Source organism: Poeciliopsis prolifica, unplaced genomic scaffold (genome assembly GCF_027474105.1).
Source record: "Poeciliopsis prolifica strain line A6 unplaced genomic scaffold, Auburn_PproV2 SCAFFOLD035, whole genome shotgun sequence".
Taxonomy (NCBI): domain Eukaryota; kingdom Metazoa; phylum Chordata; class Actinopteri; order Cyprinodontiformes; family Poeciliidae; genus Poeciliopsis; species Poeciliopsis prolifica.
Genome location: NW_026562410.1, coordinates 3,799,180 through 3,819,893, shown reverse-complemented (window position 1 = coordinate 3,819,893; position 20,714 = coordinate 3,799,180). Strand labels below are relative to the sequence as shown.

At 40.7% G+C, this 20,714-nt stretch overlaps 2 protein-coding genes across 5 annotated transcripts; one reads left to right on the top strand and one right to left on the bottom strand.

The window, feature by feature from the left end:
• Positions 1–973: 973 nt before the first annotated feature.
• On the bottom strand, positions 974–4,153 carry fbp1b (fructose-1,6-bisphosphatase 1b). Of its 2 annotated transcripts, XM_055052576.1 has the most exons (8): positions 3,900–4,151; positions 3,333–3,495; positions 3,156–3,248; positions 2,021–2,161; positions 1,793–1,930; positions 1,558–1,677; positions 1,258–1,447; positions 974–1,153 (listed from the first exon to the last, which is right to left on the bottom strand). In XM_055052576.1, the coding sequence occupies exons 1-7, from the start codon at positions 4,067–4,069 to the stop codon at positions 1,259–1,261; spliced, it is 1,014 nt and encodes a 337-aa protein (XP_054908551.1). In that variant the 5' UTR covers positions 4,070–4,151; the 3' UTR covers positions 974–1,153; position 1,258. The 2 variants fall into 2 exon arrangements, with proteins under 2 accessions (XP_054908551.1, XP_054908552.1); XM_055052577.1 differs by lacking the exon at positions 974–1,153 and having other exon boundaries at positions 1,337–1,447; positions 1,516–1,677; positions 3,900–4,153.
• A 1,547-nt stretch (positions 4,154–5,700) lies between these two features.
• LOC129374354 (KN motif and ankyrin repeat domain-containing protein 1-like) lies at positions 5,701–19,172 on the top strand. 3 transcript variants are annotated; one of them, XM_055052742.1, is made up of 12 exons: positions 7,548–7,565; positions 7,771–10,269; positions 11,584–11,715; positions 13,127–13,232; positions 13,333–13,473; positions 13,600–13,687; positions 13,930–14,149; positions 16,165–16,307; positions 16,651–16,851; positions 17,061–17,156; positions 17,809–17,922; positions 18,987–19,172. In XM_055052742.1, exons 2-11 carry the CDS (start codon positions 7,860–7,862, stop codon positions 17,872–17,874), a joined length of 3,603 nt encoding a protein of 1,200 aa, XP_054908717.1. In that variant the 5' UTR covers positions 7,548–7,565; positions 7,771–7,859; the 3' UTR covers positions 17,875–17,922; positions 18,987–19,172. The 3 variants fall into 3 exon arrangements, with proteins under 3 accessions (XP_054908719.1, XP_054908717.1, XP_054908716.1); XM_055052744.1 differs by lacking the exons at positions 7,548–7,565; positions 18,987–19,172 and adding an exon at positions 5,701–5,727 and having other exon boundaries at positions 17,809–18,307; XM_055052741.1 differs by lacking the exon at positions 18,987–19,172 and having other exon boundaries at positions 17,809–18,307.
• Positions 19,173–20,714: the final 1,542 nt, after the last annotated feature.

Here is a 20,714-nt window from a genome sequence, read left to right as displayed (position 1 = left end):
ATATATATATATATATATATATATATATATATATATATATATATATATATATATATATATATATATATATATATTGTGCTATGATGTAAAATAAATATGGTCTCACAAAGTTCTTGCAGCAAAAACAGAAAAAAAAGCTATTTGAATGACATTTGTATAAAAATGCATGTATGAAATACCCCACTTTGTGCCTCTGGGGAAAGCATCCAGTGTTGATGAACAGGTAGAACTTGGGGATGCGAGTCGTGTCGTTTTTCAGAGCTTAAAATCAAAAAACCCTTTTTTTTTCTGTCAGTATCTGGAACATTACAGAGTAGTAGGGCACTAATTTATGCTAATTTATCTGTCTGTTTATTTTTTTCTCCATTAAAAATTAACGTGAACTGCATCTCATCACTCTAATGGCAGGTAACTCGTTCATTATGTATAATAGAACAATTAATCAAAATTATGATGAGACAATCTTCATTTAATGTTTTTATTTTTCAAACTAAAGGTTTACATTTTCTGTGACATGAGTCAACTTTGTAGGATTATATATATATATATATATGAGGAAAATGCATGTATTTCATACATGCATTTTTATACAAATGTCATTCAAATTGCTTTTTTTTCTGTTTTTGATGCAAGAACTTTGTGAGACCATATTTATTTTGCATCATAGTACAACATCCAGGTTTATGTCAGAGAAAATTAGAGCAGATGTTTCCCCTTGACGATCACCAAACCACTTTTTCAAGTATCTGTTGCTTCTTTTTTTTTTTCACAGTGTGTAAACATGCATTAACGTTTCTTTTCCCCTCGAATAAAAATCAGAGTTTTGTCAAATGTGCAGCGACTTACAGGCGTGTTCTTGCAGCTCGAACTTTTTCAAGTTTATTCACAGTATAACTACAAATTTTAATGTATTCTATTAGGACAGATTAAAGACGGATAGCTTGTTGTTACTCACACAGCGTGTGAAACTTGCTGATATGTGGCTGTTTTATTTTAAAAAATGCAGGGTAACTTCTCAGAGAACAGCAACACCAGTGGGAAGGGTTTGGTTTCTTTATCAGTGCAGCCCAGGGACTGGGTAATAACAAAACAGATGTTTTGTATCGTGGTTGTTTTATCAGCCTTGACATGAGTTATGACCACTGGAGGGAACCTGACAAAGAACAAAGAGGCGAGGAAAGAGATTAGAGCAATGTGACGGCGTTCTTGTTGATGTCTGCTCTATGGTTTTATGAGAGTCAGTGAAGGACTGAGTACCTCATTTGTTATGCTTCTTGTAGATGGAAAGATACTCTTGTACATCGTCAGGGGAGCCCAAGACGACAGGGACTCTCTGGTGGATGTTGGTGGGCTGGATGTCCAGAACGCTCTCTGACCCGGTAGTGGCCTTGCCTCCAGCCTGCTCCATGATGAAGGCCATGGGGTTGCATTCATACAGCAGCCTCAGCTTAACAAACAAGACGGGATAATTGGCTTTGCTTGGGTTTTTTTTTAAATCAATTTAACAAGGATTACCTGAGGAAGATCATTTTGCTTTCAGGATCTCTGCTTCCTCACCTTGCCCTTTGGACTCTTGACGTTAGCAGGGTATAAGAAGATCCCGCCGTAAACCAGTGTTCGATGAACATCTGCCACCATTGAGCCGATATATCTGCTTCCGTATGGTGCAGAGCCGTCCTGGATCCAAGATTCACAGAGTTCAAACGTTGTATGTGTTACAAATATGAATACATCTCATCGGCTTATGACCACCACAGTCTGATTGGGTGTGCTGTGCTTGCATTGGCTTTACCTCTGGGTGCTTCTTCTTGTGAAGATACTCCGTCACGTCCGGATAGAAATGCTGTGCATACCCTTCGTTCAAACTGTAGATTTTTCCCTTCTTCTTGATTTTCATGTCTCGATCTACCAAAATGAACTCGCCGATTGCCTGAAGAGAAGCGAAACATTTTAGTGTTGGATGCAAACGTCCAGTCTTTGTCTAAGCAGGAGGAAGACGCAGTAAAATCTCAGGTCTTACGGGGTCCAGCATGAAGCCGTTCACGCCCTGCCCAGTGGAGATGACCATCATGGTGGCGCTGCCGTACAGGGCGTAACCAGCTGCTACGATGTTTCTGCCGGGCTGCAGGGCATCCTGCTCACATGGCTCGCCAGCTGTGGTCTGTGGAAAATGGGGGGGTAATTTTCAGAAAATGGCGCCGAGACGTGGGAAAACCAACACGCCTTAATTAACACAAACGCTGTGGTGGACATTTCGGGCAAATTTAGGCTTGTGTTTCGCTTTCCGAGGCAAATTTGAAAGGTTGATGGGATGTAAAACCATCACGATTTCAAATTGTGATGGTTTTCCATTACAAGCCTCATCCCTGTAGTGTAAACTGAAGGTTTTTGTCTGTGAAATTGCCAGAGTTTTGCTGCTAAAGCCGTGAAGCGCACACTTAATTTAACTCAGTGTTTTAATTACCTGTTAAATCAAAACATAAATCTGTGAAACAACACATCAAACCCAAATTAATCGAGTTTCGGGTACGAAAATCAGTGGAACTAGCTAAGCAGCATCCTCCATGACACTCTTAGTTAGCACTACAAAGTAATAATGTACTTATCTGCATTTTGTGCTCTTACAATATTTGTAATTGTTAATCAGGACCATAAACAGACATAAGTGTTAGAAGGGCATGTAAACCGTTTTGTTCCTGGAGTTGTAAAGAGATTTTATATGAAAAATAAACCACATAGTGGACAAGAAAACAAGAACATACAATCTGTTTAAATGACCATTTGTTTTTCTTTCCATCCAGCTTCATTTGTTTTTCTCTTTTATTTGACTCATAAACTCGACAAGGCGACAAGTGGGTCTCTACTGTTAATTAAATGCCACGGCACAAGGCAATAAAGTCCTAAACTGTATTTTTTAGCAATATAGTGTTGCTTTCACCTCACAGTTATGACCCTGCTTGAGTTGACCTGTCAGGTCAAAAATGCCAATGATCCTCACTGATGTTTGGGGTTGTAATATTTGCTGTACGTCATTGGTTTTATAGTTCTTTGGGAAAGAAGAGCAGCAATAACTGAACTGTTTCTCTTATTCTACCACAAGGAGGCGCCATGAGACAAACATTGACCAGCAGGTGGAGGCAGTTCATGTCACTGACCTTTCTGTAGATGGCAAAGATTGTGCCAATGGAGACAAGACAGTCGATGTTGGAAGATCCGTCCAGTGGGTCAAAGCAGACGATGTACTTTCCCTTCAGAAAGACGGGAAAAACTGTCACCATCATGAAGAGGAGGTCAAAGAAATCTTCTGGCACACATAATAGCTGCAAGCATACTCTCTTATCTGGTTCCACTATGATGGCTTTCTCATCTTCCTCTGAGACCAGGACGCAGGAGGTGAAGGACGACTTGATCATGTTGATCACCAGGTCGTTGGACAGGACGTCCAGCTTCTTCACCTGGTCGCCCGTCACGTTGGTGCTTCCAGCAATCCCGTATCTGCACACGGAGAACAGAGCAGTTACCTTTGCAGCAAAAGCTGAATTTTTACACCAATTAGTCAGAGGTTGAATGACGGAAACAACGCAAAAAGAAAAATTCTGCGGTAATGAGTTAAGATAATTCATCATGTCCTCGACCTCTGAACCCAGGGGTTGCGTACGGCATGTTTAGAGTTTGAACTCGTCCCCTGACCAAAGGTACACTGCATGCTGATTTTTATGTCGACCCTCCGATCAGGGAAAACTAAAACAATGTTCAAATAAGCTCTCATATTGACTAAAACCGGTTCATTGGACAGAGAGCTGCAATGTAAGTTGCAAAAATGTCAGAGCTTACAAGAAATGCATGCACATTTTTTGCAATACTTCATTGCTTTGAGTGAGATGTTGAGTGCTACTCACAGGTTAGCAAGCCCAGCCTTCCTGACAGCAGAGGAAATAGCTTTGACAGCAGTGCAGATGGAGTTCAGCAGGGTCGTCAGTTCTCCCGTTCCTTGGGCCTTCCTGCCTTCCTCCAGAACAAACCTGGTGAGGGTCACCACGTTGGTGTCGAAAGCTCCTCTATCGGACATTCTGCTGGCTGGCTGGCTGGCCCGCTGGGACTGCGACCTAAAGCTCAAAGGGGCCGAGGAAAGAGTGTGTTCAGCGTTAAAAGTGGACTCCAGAGCAGTTCAGATGTTAGAGGGGCGTGCAGCTCTTCCAGCCAATCACAAGTGACATATCTAACAGGTAGAGGTCGATTTCATCAACACTGTGACTGTGTGTCTGAAAGAGCAAAGTCCACAGATAGTGGACGTGTTTTTTTTTTTTAAAAGCAGCTCTTGTATATATTGAACAGTTCAAAAAGTGTTTTGCTAACATAGCATACATTTAGATTCGAACCCCCAGACATCCCAAAGTCAGCACTTTTCTCAATCAGCCCTGCAAACTGCTCAATGTTGCTTTTCACAGCATGATCCCGAAAAAGTCTAAAGTTCGAGGTGCATTTGGTTTGAATGGTTTCTCGGTGTGCAGGTTATCGGCTCACTGGACCGTCCATTTGCAATGAATAGATAAAAAAGGAGCAAGGAAGCATCATTTGCATAGATCATAAGATTATTTGGGTCTTCACAACACAGAACTTACTTTGAACTTTGAACTTAAGATGACCCCATGAAATAATGACCGACTGGTCTGTACACCATTTGGTTGAAAGTGAATTTCTAGATGGAATTTTTAATGAACTTAACAAGCAAAATAAATGTAAAAATTCATATTTAAAAAAAAAATAAATAAGATAAAAGCAGGACAGATTTAAAAGCTGGTAAAATTAATAAATTGAAAAAAAAAACAGAAAACGTCATACTGAAATGCTAAAAACCTTCTAGAAGAGTATTTCCAAAACTTGTCCACACGATGTCGCTGTTCACAGTGGAACGTGACAATGAATGGGGTAAAAATAAATAATATTCATATAATGTATCATAAACTACTATAATTACTATCGGAATAATAATCATTATTATTGTTGTTGTTTATTTGTTTACGCCAGGCCCCTTCAGTAAATCTGAATAACATTGAAAAGTCCTTTGAGTTTAGTTATTCAATTCACAAAATATTAATTACAGACAGACTGATACGTTCAAGCTATTGATAAAAAAAAAAAGAAAAAAATCATTTTCTTACAGCTGACAAAAACACATTTGTCTATTTTACACAAATGAAAACTCTGATTAAAAATGAGCTTGATAACTGTCATCCTCCAAGGTTCTTAATCTGACAAACGAGCTTCGATTTATTTCCTAGATCGACATGGAATTGGATTTTACTGTCGGGAATTTTAATTCTCCCACCGTAAAGGTGACCACAGCGTCTCAACAGAGCCACCGGGACAACGCATGCTTTGAGAGCAGAACTGATGAATATTTTACCATCGCTCCTCAACACAAAACGCCTCCCTGCCAGCAGCGCCTTTTGTCGTCTGCGCAGGCGCAGTGACGGACCTCTCCACTTGAGGAGGGTGGGTGGGAGGAGGAGGGATGAGAAAACTTTGTTAAGGTGAGGGCTAATGTGCAAAAACATAGGCGAAAAGACGAAATGCGACAACGTAGAGATGTCCTGCGCACACTGACGACGCTCTTTGACCGTTTTCCCCCCTCCCTCGGGTCCTGAGTTATTTAAAAACTAGAGTTTTATGGTTTGCTTCACACAAGTGGGGCGCGAGCTTCAATCCCGTCCTGTTGCTACGCAGGTGAGTTTTAGCGTCACTGAGAGCTAACCCTGTAAGAGATTCAAACCTGGTAGAGGTTCAATTATGGCCACAAGGCAACAGGTTCAGGCAGTATACAAGAGAGAGGGTTTATTATTATTATTATTATTATTATTATTATTGTTATTATTATATATCTTATTGTTCGACTTCTGCCTTCACTGGCTGAAGTGAAGGTTCCTTTAAAAAGTTTCTCAACTAGCAGAGATAAAAAAAAATACACTCCTAAGAGTGTGTGTGTGTGTGTGTGTGTGGGGGTGTGTGTGTGTGTGTGTGTGTGTGTGTGTGTGTGTGTGTGTTTTTGACCCACTGACATGTATCTAAAAAAGTTTATCATAACAGCTTACCGGTTATAAATATTCCATGTGAACATTGTTTCAAATTTGAATGATCATCACTGGCACGATAGGATTTTTTATTTATTTTATTTTATTTATTTATTTTTTTCCCAGCTAAGCATATTTGGGACGTTTAATCATGCCAGCGTTTAGTGCTGATGGCTGTGGGAAACCTGAACCCAAAAGAGACAAGAGATATTCAAGCTATTGCTTTATAACTTGGGGGGGGGAACTCTCTGAGCAAGTTTTTCTAGCTGACAAGTTATTTCTGAAGGGGAATTTGAAAACCATATGCCAGACGTGAACACAGACTTGCATGCAAAAGAAATGACAAATGAAAGGAAATACAAACCTAGTTACCCGACCATAAAGTCTGGTTCTGTCAGGAATTGCCCTTTTTTTAAAATGCTGGCTAACATTTATGTACCACATCTCTCACCCGCTTATTAATGTTAATTAACATTGGTTAATTAACATTAATTAACTAATGTGATTTAATGTAATTAATTCACATGAGTTCATTGTTTTACATTTTTAGAAATGTTGCTATATTCCCTGCAGCCTTTGACTAAGTCTTTAACTAAACCAAGAATATACATAAAAAGGGAGACATCCTCAAGTCCTCTAAATGCTGAGAACAGCAGCTGCTTACTGATGAGAAATTGATATGGAAGTTGTGCCATGAGTCTTTGCCTATTCCTCAGAGGTGTTTTGCAGAATTAGCTATCATATAGCCTAGCCAGGGATTGTATTACTGCTATGCAAGCATTGTGCAGTCGGCTGTTATTGAACCTGGGCTTAGAGAGAGAAAGTGGACACAAAAGTGAGGCAGTGAGAGAAAGGACTGCTAACTGTGATGTAAAGCAAAGTGTGTGTGCCGTTTCTTTCTTTGTGGACTGGACGTAAACGGACATTATGGCTCAAAACAATTATATCCTGAGAAATGTACCAGGTAATTATTGATTTTCTATTCTTGATCTCAGGTGTTACAGTTCGTAATCATTTCTGAATGATTTATACATGTCTGTGTTTCACGTGTTTTCAGGTATTACATTACAGATTTGTATTCTGAGCTTACAAGAATGTGAAATTAGCTGGTTTGAGACATTTGCAAATTAAGTACAAATGGAATAAGTTGCAAGTGTATTGTTTCAAGTAGTTGCTCTACTTTTTGTTTACTCACTGTCTAAAATAATTGGGGGATGTCTGTGGTTTCAAAACTTGCCAAGACAGAGAATGGCCGGGCATTTATAGGGAGAGTTTTTGCAGTAATTATAGAGTGGATTCAGTCTATGTAGAGAGACATAGCATTTTGGAAAGGAATGGCTGCTCAAAACAGCGCCTGTGTGAGTGGAAAGTCTTCCTGTGTCCCTCCTCCTCTGGTGGGTTAGGCTAACGGAGATTATGGTCAAAAGCAGTTCATGGTGGAAGTAGGCTTTTGACTTGAGTAGCAATGTGCATAGAGGAGCACATCGTGCTGAGGTAAGGACAAAGCTGTATTTTTGTTTTGTAATGTGTAGTTTTTAGTAAATTTTGAACCAAATATAAAAAATGTAATATATGTACTGTTTGCTTAGATGTTTATCCCATAAATGCGTGTTCCTTCTGTGATTGCTTCAATTTTATTTGTTTTTAGAAATGTATTTACATGTTTCTGAAAAGTAAAGCTCTACTCTTGGCCCAACAGGTCAAAAGAGTGAAGATTGTCTTCCTGAATACCAGGGAACTGAATCCCATTATTCGTTGGACTTGAGTGGCATCCAAAACATTATCACTATGAAGCGCCTAAGCCTTAAAAGAAGGCCCAGAGGGGTTCTGAACGATGTGGAAAAAACACAGAGTGGTGCTTCAAGTGGCCCGGTGCATTCTGCCGAGTCCCTGTCATTGCCTGGCAATGATGCCACGAGATTACTGGGCATGTCTTCTTCGGCCAAAGGTCGACCTCCGTTACCTCCGCAACATAGTTCCTTACTGGATGACAGGCGTTCCAAGAATGAAAGTCCAGGCAACTCTCAGAGACACGCAGAACCAAAACCTCAACAAACTGAGAGAAACGCAGCTTCACAAAGACCGAGCCCTGGCGTGGAACAGACAGTATTGGAGACTCATAAACAGAGAAGCCAGTCTCCACCTCAACCCCTTCCCCGTCGCCGACTAGCTAGTTTTGGAGGCATAAGCCCTTCTGGGTCACACTCACCCTTCACAGGCCTGGGTGCGTATAATCAGAACAACAATGGCAACAAGCATGATGATGAAATGAGTGCCCACCTTTCCTCCTCCCTCGGAAGCAGAGGAAGCACCGGGTGCCTGAAGTTGAGCCCACAGAGTTCTGGCAGAAACACTCCAGTTACAAGCCTTGGGTCTATGCATCTACAACATGTCCGTGATCAAATGGTGGTAGCTCTAAAAAAGCTAAAAGAGTTGGAGGAGCAGGTGAAAATCATTCCTATTCTTCAAGTCAAAATATCTGTCCTTCAGGAAGAAAAGAGGCAGTTGGTCTCTCAGCTGAGTGACAGCAAGAGTATAAACGACATGACCTGGAAAACATGTCTTGGAGAAGATGGGATTGACTATGAGAATAAACGACACACTGAAGCAGAGTCCGAAGCGACCAATGAAAATGTTTACACTGACTTTAGAGAGTTCAGGGAACTCACTGAAGAGATGCAGGCATTGGAAAGAACCATCAAAGGAGGACATATGTTTTCATGGCAAGAAAAAGGGCAAAGTCTATTGCACAAAAATACTACTAACTCTATTGGCATTAAAACTGACATTGATATGAAAACAACTTCATCTAAAACCTCAAAAGAAAACAAATCTGTGCACACAGACCGAGTAGAAACCAGATCCATTGCAACAGAAGTGACTGAAGTCAGTCTTGGAATTCACACAAAACATGAAGCAGAGCTTGAAGCCCAGCAACTACTAAATGCTGCCTTAAAGGAGAGAATTTCCCAGTTAGAAACTGAGTTAAAAGAATCAGCTCTTCAGACAGAGTTGACCCGTCTAAAACTGGAACTTCAGGCAGCCGGAGCCAGGAACCGTGTTGACAAGACCTGCTTTGCTAAACCGCACACTGCAAGTGTAGGCACAACAACAAGACCATTCACTCAAAGTCAGGGAGTTGGTAATCACAAAGAGTTTCAAGATGCCAGCACTGGTGAAGCAACAGAAACAAAGACTGTGGGGGTATCTTGCAAGCCTAAAATGACAGATATTTGTACAGGCCTGGATGTTCCCATGAGCCACTGGGAGATCAGGGAGAGAGTGGAGACCAGTGAAAAAGCTGTTGGGATGCAAGTTTTCACAAGCACAGTGGGAGTTGGGACAGACATAAAGCTGTCTAATGCCGAAAGCAACACAGAGTTACCACTAGAAAAACTCGTGTTTCAGAAAGAAAAAGTGAAGTGTCATTCTGTAGCTTGTGGGGCCTACTCTGTTGACTTGACTATTTGCGAGTCAAAGGAAATGATTTCCCAAGGTATTACCACAGATTCAATCAGAAGAGTCGATCAGGGAATACTGGCATCACCCCAAATGGCTTCCCAGCGTACCAATACAGTGTCCAGTTCAGTGTCTCGCTTCACCAACACCAGTCAAACCTTCAGCAATGACTCCAGCACAAACACACTCCTCAGCAAGCACGACAAGCACACCAACACCAGCCACACGTTCACTCGGACCATATCAGTTGGCAGTGGGGTTGGAGGGATTATTTGCACAACGGAAACCCGCACAGTCGGTGTAAATACAGCAAATTCAGAATGTTATTCAAAATTACCACCAGACACCGTGAGCAAGTCAACTCGAGACTGTGGCATTGGGTTAACAAACATTTACGAAAATTTCCTTGTGGGACTAAAAACACGCAACATGGCCTCCGGACCATCTCACATTCCTGACCCTATCAAAACAAGGAGCATAGGTGTAGGTGACGGTAGGATACGGGATTTTTCTATGTCATCTTGCGCACCTAAGCCAAAGTTCCAGCAGTCTTCACAATTTCAGTGGGATCATGAACTCAACCATTACATAGAGAAGATGCACAGGCTCTTAAAGGATCATGGAGACCTTCTCACAGGGGACCAAAGTGAGCATTACCCCAGCTCCAAACCACTGAGCAATTTCAAAAGTATGAGAGAAGGAGAGGCAGTGATACATCGATTCACCTCTCATCCAACAGGTAAAATGATAGAGGCTCCAATTTATTGCTTAACATATTTCTTTTACGTATGCAGTATGTGCTGGTCATTGCTCTGGTACATACTCAAAGAGACAACTTCAAGAGCGTACACACTTTCATTAAAAGTTCACTTGACACTTTTTGATTTATGTCACCAGTCAACCTTCTTTCGTTGGAGTTTATCAGCCTGGTGATATCTTGGTGATATCTTTCTAATTCTCTGATGTAGTTCTGAATTTTGGCCATTTGAAAACCTTTATTTTCTTGTGATGCTTTGGACTCATAAAGAAACTTGATTATGTTGATCATCATCATTTTCTTTTTTATTTTGTGTGTCGTCAAAAATATGATGCACAGAGCTGAAAACCCTTAACAGGACAAAAAGCTTAGTTTTTTCCCCTTTTCAAACCATAACACATCATCCCACCAGGTATTAAAATATTTTATAGACCGGCTGTTCTCTTTGGGAGAAAATGCTGCTGTTTTCCTTCTGTAATTTCAATCTTTATTGTGGAGAAAACAGAAGATTACATGCTGAACAAAATCAATGATGCTGTAAAAATGTCACTGTTGCTGTCAGACTTCCTACCAGTTTCCATCTGGTGTTTTCAGCAATTCTGGATAAAACACTGTGATCCCAGCTTTTTCTCAGTATTAAGGAATATCTTTACATCACTGTATAGTACAAGGCTGAATAACTTTATGCCCTTCTGACTGATGCCCTTACAGGAATTTATTTATTTATTTTTTTTGTAAAATCCTACAAGGACAGGTAGGCTGTGTTTTATGTGCATTAGATTCCCTGTATTTTATTGCATTATTATTTTGCAATAAATAATAATTATTGCAATTCTGCCATTTGCTTTTTCTTTATTTATTTTTTTTACGTTGTTCCTTTTTCATTTCTATTTTGTCATTCTAAGTTGCCTTACATGTGCAGCAATTTGGGCCACTTATGTTTTGAAATGTGCTTACAAATAAATTTCATTTTAAGATGTAAGATCCAGAAGTCAACATATGGAAATTACATTAAAATGTACTTTGACAAGATACTATTTTAATTGTGTGCATATAAAACCAGATTATTGCACGTTTTTTAATGTTATTTGTCCCTCCTTGCAACACTTTATGTTGTGTCACCATATATTTTTAAGTTACTTATCATAATCTTATTTTTTTTACATCTGGAATTTGACAGGGGTGTGTACACTTTTGAGAGCCTCTCTAAAAAGCCCTAATATGTAAAATGCATTGTTTATCAGTCATGTCATTTTGATGCTAATCTTTCCTCCTGCTTTCTCTTCTGTAACACAGATTTGCTTTCCCCGTCTCAGCCTTTAAATGTCTCCAAAGAACACTCAGATGTCTCCCAACGAGATGGCAATGAATCAGAGGTGAAGAAAATGATACAAATGTTAGAGCAACAAGCAGCCTCCGCAGTACAAGGCAAGCAGAGATGTTTCTGTTTACGTATGTCCTACACTGTGTGTCCCGGGTTTATCTCCTTTAGAAACGCTCTCAATGTCCAATGCTAATGAATCAGGCTTGAAGGATTTTCACAATGCAGTATAAAGCTGTTTAAAGATCCGGGAATGTGGCTCCCTTTGGTTTGGCCTGTGGCATGCACTTGTAATGTTTGGAATGATATTTGGTTTTGGAGTCCGCCGTGTCCCACATAGCAGTTTGTGGCTTTGGATCTAAAATTAAAAGGGCTTCGTAGGAGGAACTGGTGTCTGGAAACAGTTTCTCTCTTTTCTTGACGTGGAAGAATTTTAGCGATTGCGTGACATCAAGGCTGACTGAGTTTGTTTTGAAATGCATGATTATTAGAAGTGTAGACCTAAACAAAATCTCAGAAGATCTAGATCAACACAGCACATACCTATGAGAATTTGTCAGCTTTTGACGCATTGCAACTATAGATTTCAATGGACCTTATGAGGGGATTTATGTGGTAGACCATCACAAAGTATGGAAGGAAAACAAAAAATAGTTTTCAAAATATTTTCCATGCTACAGTCTATGGAGTGTCGCATTCATATAGATTAAGTCTCCATTAGTGTGATTTGCTTTAGAAAATCTAGTTCCTCCAAATGGGTTCAATACTCAGGCTTTGAATGTCTCATTTTTCAATCCATCATTGGTCAATGATCGATTTAAATTTTTATTGGAAATTTTATTTAAAAATGTATAATTTTTCGCTTTTGTTGTTTGTTTTTGGTCAATCATATACATGTCTTATCAATTAAAGTGAGTTAGAGTTTATTGGATTCACAACAAGTTTACGGATGGACTGAACAATGCAGCAGTGTTCAGTCTATCCGCTCATCTGCATTAATACACCTGCAGCGCTCTTCTTTCTGTTTGCTCTGAACGGCCACCTGGCAGCGGCTCCGGGAGGAGAAAAGCTGCCGCACTCCAGACATCGCGCCAGTCATTTTAAGGATGCTTATTGGTCCCCAAAAAACGACAAAGACCCAGGCGTTATCATCAATAATTGAAATCGTTCCAGGCCGAACTTGAAAACTGGACGTTATGCTGCTAACATTAGCTTTGGTCGACAACTCAGGCGGAAGTGAGAGCAAAGCAGCTGACTCATGTTTAGAAAATAAAATTCTCATATTCTGTCACACAGCACAGTATGACACATATTACATTACATAAGAGAGATGTAAAATACAACTATTTAAAATGTTTGCACTTTACCAACAGACATATTGGAGTGCATTGTTATTGTTTTCTTGGATAAAACCTTTTGGGGAGTTGGAATGCAGTTAAACTGCTTTTGTATGTGAGCAGCAGACGTTCATGAATGCAGTAAAATCCTGAGAGTGGAGGCCTGTGTTTTTACTTCCAGACAGGTCAGCTAATGCCTCCAAGCCGTGGTCTGCCATGAAGAAACAGGGTGCTGAAAACCACAGCAGCAACAGGAAAAGCATGAAATTTATGAAGGTGTCTGCAGGGTAAGTTTTTAACTTCCAGGAAGGTTTTACAGCTGAAGTCCTCAAACGGTGGTGATGAATTAATTCAAGTTAGCTTTGACGTATCGCCTTGGTTCGACAGATTGGAGCCGGCATCCGAGGAAAGAGAAGGAAGAGGAAATGACACCTTTGGAAAGGTTTCTCAAGATGGATGGCGAGCAAAAAAAGGAAAAGATGGCTCCAACAAAGGATCAAAAGGCAGTTTTAAATTACCTAAACACAGGTAATGGAGAAAGTGTTTGTGTGAGTTTTAGGGTGTTACAGACTTTCAACAACAACATGAAACGGCATCAAATTGATTTTCATGTGAAGTTTTCTTCTGACCAAAACTAACTTTGCTATTTTTCAGATGCAATCTGAGTGAAAGGATGTTTTCTGCGTGCCAAGATTTAAAGATGCACCTGAGCCAGAACCCGGCCATGTCCAGCAGAGAACTGGTATGTTATTAAAGAGTGGAGATTCATCAGCACCTCTGCAGCTTTTCTCAAATGCATCTTTTAATCTCATCTTTCTACATACATCAGTTCTTTTGGCTCCTTGTCTGGTTTGTCTCAGTCGCATGCCAACCAAATGTCACTTTTTCATCCAAAATCTGGTTTGCGCTGCGAAATAAATCCCGAAAGTGTTCAGACGTATGTTGGTTCTTTTTTCCTAAGTCTTCCTCTTTTCTCCCTTGCAGCAGGATTGCCTATGCTCGCTCCAGCAAGAGTGGTTCTCTGTTTCCAGCCAGAAGTCGGCCGCTCCTGACACAGTAGGGGAGTACTTGTCTGCGTTCCAGATGATTTCACCCTCAGTGTTGCAACACATAGTCAACATGGCTGATGGCAATGGAAACACAGCGCTACACTACAGCGTGTCTCACTCCAACTTTGGTGTTGTCAAGAAATTGCTTGATGCAGGTACGTAAATGTTTCCTTTAAAATCAAACCTTAGCAATGAATCCATATTTTCACTGCATGGCTGAACATTTACAGGCGTATTGTAGTATAATGCTCCTTTTTAGTTCTAAGCTACTCTGATATGTACACATTCTTATACGATTCACTTCAAATAATTTGGATAGTAAAATTTTATTTGTTACTTAAGTGTATAGAAAATTAATTGCTGTTTTTATCTTAAATTGTGGCATGCCTCTGTGCTTATTTTCCTTTGCTTTGATAACTGCAAAAATGAAATAAATTGACCGCACTGGTCATTCAGGGCCTCCGCAATGTAAGTTATCTGTGGTATAAACCAATAATCCCTGTTTACAAACACTCTGTCTAATCTGTCATAATCTCAGAAGAGTTGGAGCTGTAACGGTGATCAAAGTTTTTTTTTCCTACTAAGTATTTCCGTATTTTCCGGACTATAAGTCGCACTGGAGTATAAGTCGCATTTTTGGGGGAAATTTATTTGATAAAATCCAACACCAAGAACAGACATGTCATCTTGAAAAGCATTTAAAATGAAAATAGAATAGAGGCAACAACAAGCTGAACAATTGTACGGTATGCTAACGTTACATAACGCATAAAAAACTGAGAACATGCCTGGTATGTTAACATAACATATTAAGAGTTATTCAGATAACTATAGCAAAAATAACATGTTAACAAGTTTACCAAACCAACCATGTCTCTCCAAATCACTAAATCTTCATCTTCGGTGTCGCTTGTAAACAACTCCGCTAAATCTGGAGGTAGCTTCTACCACACACATTATCACCACAGGCCTAGAGCGCCCTCTTGAGGTTTAGTGTGAAAGTAACATGTGATATGATATAATAATGTGTTAACAATGTCACACATAAGTCGCTCCAGAGTATAAGTAGCACCACCGGCCAAACTATGAAAAAAATTGCAACTTATAGTCGGAAAATTACGGTAAATCAGGGGCACTGAACGCATAGCCGTGCCAAACTTTTCAAAATAGAAAAAATGCACAAATACGTGGAAAGTTGAGGTTCTAATGTGATGAAATATGAAAGAGTTGAAGTGGTATTGATAATTCGGCAGGCTCTTGTCTCCGGAATCCAAATCCTGTTTTTCCATGATATTTACATCCCATTTCATAAACGATTTCTTAACTTCTGCATAGAGTAGTATAAATTGTCTTCTATTTTTGTACTGATTGATTTTCTGACTGACTTGCTAAGAAACCCAAAGGTCATACAACTCAAGGCGAGGCCATCGAGGGCCTCCGCCATGTAAGTGGAAGTGGCAGACAGATTTACAACATCGCTGCTGCAGGTTGTGGAAGCCAATCAATTTGAGACAAGCAAGCGCACAGGATAAATATATTAGGAACTAATTATTTTTCAATGTCATATCCAGGCATCAATCATTCTTCTGAGTGAGCGCAATTATTATGTCTCTCGGAAAAGGCTGGCAGTGAAATATCAGCCGACCGTCACTGGCAAACGTCCAGACCGTCACGAAATGCGAGAAGCTGGGATGTGTCAAGGTTGTTTGATGCTTCATATTACCAACTTATCTTTAGCGAACTGTTTTGTCACACCGCAGCCGCATTGTTTTTTTGATTTTTTTGATTTTTTTTTTTTTTTTGGGCTTTTCTGCTGTGTCTATAAATTATTGCTGAAGAGAAAGCTTACAGTACATGTTAAGAAAACGGCTATACATGCACCGCAAAAAAACACAAAATCTCACAATGTGTTTCTGGTCTAGTTTCTCGTGCAAATCTCTTAGTATCCTTAAAATGGAACATAACGAACTTGTAACTTTTCAGCAAGTCATATTATAACAATAAAAAAGCATTAACTTCACGCGCAGATAAAACATCTTGCTATAAGTGAAATAATCTGGTACATCACCATCTACTTAGATTTCACACTTTTTCTTGCTGCCTTTTGACACTTGATTGAGTCAGAGTATTGTAGCGTGCTAAGGCGGTGTTGACTCTTTTCTCACCACAGAGGTGTGCAACGTGAATCAGCAGAACGCAGCGGGTTACACCCCCGTGATGCTGGCTGCGCTCGCCGCCGTGGAGCGTCCTGACGACATGCGGGTGGTGGAGCAGCTCTTCTCGAAGGGAGACGTCAACGCCAAGGCCATCCAGGTCAGCTCCGGACTAATTCAAGATGTAGAATCACAATCAAATGTGCTTTTTTATTGTTTAATTACAATTATAAAAAATTAAAAAGAAGACGAAACACTGAGTATTTTTTAGACTGAATGTCTTGTCCCGGCATCTACGTTTTAATGAACCTGTTTATGTAAAAATTTGTCTTTTAAAGTTGATTTATAAAAATCCTTTCAGTTTGTTTTAGCCCTTCTCTTAACAGCAAAATTATCTGTAGTCAAAATTAGTGTACTCTTTTAAAGATGCTTCACTATTTGTGAGAGTTGAGCTCAATATTGAAATAAACACAACTTTGCGAGTGGGACCCCTCTCTCTGCAGGCCGGCCAGACGGCTCTGATGCTCGCTGTGAGCCACGGCAGGCTGGACATGGTTCGGGCTCTCCTGGCGCAGGGGGCAGAGGTCAACATGCAGGACGACGAGGGCTCCACGGCGCTGATGTGCGCCAGCGAGCACGGCCACGCCGACATCGTCAAACTGCTGCTGGGGCAGCCCGACTGCGATGCCACCCTGACTGACAGCGTGAGTCATTTCCTCCAACAGCGGCTGTGAGCGCGCTGCCGTCACGCTGAGAGGAACAGGGTTCCCACAAATCCCGCTGAAGTGACGGAATTATCGTGATTTTAAAAATTTTTTCTCTTTTTTTTTTTTTTTTTTTTGTCAGGCAAAATTTGGACAACCCTGTCTGTATTTTAAAACATTGTGACTTGAGTTATTCTCTGGGCCAACAGGACGACAGCTCAGCCCTGTCTGTTGCTTTAGAAGCTGGTCACAACGACATCGCCGTCCTGCTTTACGCCCACGCCAACTTCTCCCGATGCACAACGGTAAGCCGAGATGTTAACAAATGTACCCAAAACTAAACAACAGGGAAATACGACCCAAATCCACTTTTTGTGCCCAAATGCGACCTATATGTGTTAATTTTTTCACCGTACTCTGAACGCCCCGATTCAGATCTTTACACCCCCGCTTCCATAGGTGGACGTATCTCCATAGAATGTCCAATATTTTTCAAAACGCCTGCAATTTGAGCAGTCATGTCGTATTTTATCCGGATTTTGTGTCACCGACGTGAGGACCCGTGTCATAATGTTGCACCAGAAGAAACCAGACGCAGAAAATCTCACAATGGCTGAAAAATGACGATTATGAACTCATGAAAGAAGTCTGTGTCGCTCGTAGCTCCGACTCCATCCCAACAGACTTCCCTGCAGAAACTGCAGTCGCTATCAGTCGTGCTTTGTTTTTATTATCTTTCTTGGGGTTGTTGTGATCTTGTGACAACACCGTCGGCCCTCGTTTCTGAATAAACTTTAAAATCCATAAACGCCTCCATCCATCATTAACGCCGCGTGGATACGCGTCTCTTTGGGGGGCAGAAACCTGCTGCGTGTGGTTAATATGTGAGCTCATCTGTGTGTTTTTTGTGTGTTTTTCTCAAGTTGACTTGCTTGTATTTGTGGATCATGTCTACAGGGAGCGGCTCGACACAGCGGCAGGTTTCCCTCGTCCTCAGGAGGATGGAGCATCTTCGAAACCTGACGGGATTTTCATCATTTTTACTCTTAAAACCCGAGCAACAAACCAACAGTGGGTTTTTATTTTTTTTTTATTTATTAGCACAATGATACAAATTTTTTGACTGTGCATATTTGCACTATATATATATATATATATAGTGCAAATATGGCAACGTAGTTAACGATTTGTCATAATAGATTTGATCAGTTTCAATCAATACAATTAAGTATTTGTATTTTCTTTTTACAAAATATTTACTTTAGTACAATGCAACTTTTATTGGATGGCATAAAATGATTTTAAAGCATTTCTTATTATGGAAAACGTGGCTGCAAGAACAGATGAGTCGTCTCCTTGTTCTCTTTTCTTGCATAATTAATTATGTTTGATTTCTGCAGCTTATTGATATCTCAAGATTTTTTTATTTTGTATTTTAATAAACCATCTACTTTTATTTTTGTTTGTTTGTTTGTTGTGTTTGCTCCTAGCAGGTTATTTCAGTGACAGACCAGCACAAAGGCGCAGGAGAAAAAAAAAGTTATTAATGGAATTTAAATCTGGACTTTGACTAGGCCATTTAAACATGTGCTCTGAGCATTCCACCACTTTGTAGCTTTTTTTTTGTGCGTGTGTTGACTTTGATAAACTTCCCTATCTCTTCTGAATGAAATTATCCCAACAACTTGATGTTACTACCAGCTTCTGCCAGGAGGAACGGTGTTTCCAGAGCTCAAAGGTTATCAACACTTTTGGGAACTGCACTGTAAATTGTTTATAGTGCAGCCATTTTAAACACAGACTGTGTGAGACCTTCAGCCGCGTTCGCACACTTCTCACCTGCTAATCTCTCCATTCCCACAATCCCGCCTGCGGACAGCGGGAATTGTCCTCTTGGACTCATCCTCGCCTCGGTCTTTTTTTGTCTCCTTGAGAGCTTTCACAAGACAATTTCATAGTGTTGGTGCGACGGGGCGTTTTCATTTTTCAAACCTCCTCGCAGAGCAGCTCTGACTGACTGGGTTTGAGGCCTGACACTGCGAATCCCAGCACAGAGCGCTCCCCACCTTAAAAGTGAATTTTACATTTTAGCAACTTCTGCATCATTCATGATTTTTTCCTTTTTTCTTTTTTAGGGGGGAGGAGACAAGCTGTACCCTGGAGTTCTTTGTATTTTAATGAGCGTCCCACATTAGATGCAGTATTTATGTGCGTGACTATTGGTGAATAAATGAGTCAGAATAATCATGTCTTTCTTCGTCGACGCACTGAGCTTCTGTCCAGACGCTTTAAGGTGCTCCTTCCGTCTAATATAAAATGTTTTTTTTATTAATTCTTAAAAACAAAGAAAAATATCAATAAAAAGTGTGAAATCATGCCAGTGTGCCAGAGTCTCCTCCTCTTCCTCCTCCTCTCTCCCCATTCCTGAGAGATGGCGCGTCTCCGACTGAGAGCGAGCCGCCTGACTCATTTCCCAGCAACAGCAGTAAAACACAATGATATACAAGGTCCAATAACAAAAAATTTGCAGTTGCCGTGGCAACAGCCGATTCGAGCAAGCGGGGCCTGGAGCGTCGATCCGAGACGAATAACCTCTCGTTGGCCGAGGTCACCCCATCGGCTCGCGTGACCTTTCGTCTCAAGTTGAAAGCGAGTCGCGCCAAGCCGACAGGCCAGGAATAAAAACAACAACAACCAAAAATTCATAATTTTGTGCCAGTAATGCAAACGAATCCCTTTTGTGCTCTTGACGGGCGGGGGGAGAAGATGCAGCATCTGAATGTGGACTACATTCGGAGATGTGCTGCTGTGCTGCATGATTATGACAAGAAGTCTGACTCGTTTCATCTTATGTTTCAGGGCTGGGAGCCACACAGCCCGTCTTCACGCTCACAGTCCACCAGCTCAGCGTCTTTTGCAAAACACACCGCGCACTGTAAAGGACAGGGATGTCAAGAAAATGTAACAAATGGATTATCTATAGTGTCGTTATCCTGTTATAAAACTGAAGGTCAAAGTGTTTCAGTCAGTGGTTAAAAAAAAAACAAGATCTTATTTTGAGTGAGTCAAAATTTGCTAGACTTTTGTGGTCATTAAATAATTGCTTAGAGAAAGCAGCTGAAAGGCTTTTAAATCATTTAATTTGGGGCAACATACTCAGATTTGGATGAGCTGCTACCAGGGTAAACACAGTAAACCCTACATACCCCAGTGGTGTTAAGTTCGCTTCCCTCGCAGAAAGGTCCATTTCAACTTTTGCGAGAAAGGTTCTCGCGTTCAGCTCGGTTCTGTTTTTGATCTCTTATGCTGATTCTGACCTTTAAGTTCCGTGCATTATGAATTTGGATTCATTTTTAAAAAAAACCTCTTCTAATGTCATCTCAGAAAAAGCCGAGGTTATTATCTGATGACTGCTGTTAGTTATGTGGCTCATGCATCCTTCCCTCTGCATTGACTTTCTGAGAGTATTCTGTGGCGAGGCGTGCTGGAGAAGACATTCATTTTCTCGTTGTAATAAAGCTAAATTTGTGCCACATAAATATGTGTGCATGTTACGGTTTCTATCTTCTCATGCGTCTTTCCACTGGTTCACTTTTACGTCTCCGAGTCTCTGAGGCTGAAAGGTTGAAAACTCAGGAATCCGCAGAAAGTCCAGAACTTAACAAAATCAAAAACAGGCCCGAGCAAAGCCTCCATGGATCGCCTTGCGATCAACTCTTCGGCTGACTGCGCCTCGCTCTACTGGTGTTGTTGGCTTGGTCACAGCGTGCAGACGTCTTTAACTGAAATGGACCAGTTTTGTGCAAACAGCTTGACCTGCTGCCTGACAAGATAGAAGCAGTAGGAGATAATGTGTGTATTAA

Bases quoted from the DNA above. Each gene is read 5' to 3' on its own strand.
- LOC129374354 (XM_055052742.1), top strand. From the start codon at position 7,860: ATGAAGCGCCTAAGCCTTAAAAGAAGGCCCAGAGGGGTTCTGAACGAT. The intron at 13,233-13,332 runs GTAAGTTTTTAA...TTGGTTCGACAG, and splicing joins TTTATGAAGGTGTCTGCAGG to ATTGGAGCCGGCATCCGAGG. The intron at 17,157-17,808 runs GTAAGCCGAGAT...TCATGTCTACAG, and splicing joins ACTTCTCCCGATGCACAACG to GGAGCGGCTCGACACAGCGG.
- fbp1b (XM_055052576.1), bottom strand. From the start codon at position 4,069: ATGTCCGATAGAGGAGCTTTCGACACCAACGTGGTGACCCTCACCAGG. The intron at 1,931-2,020 runs GTAAGACCTGAG...GCTTCTCTTCAG, and splicing joins ACGGCTTCATGCTGGACCCC to GCAATCGGCGAGTTCATTTT. The intron at 1,448-1,557 runs GTGAGGAAGCAG...TTGTTTGTTAAG, and splicing joins TCAAGAGTCCAAAGGGCAAG to CTGAGGCTGCTGTATGAATG.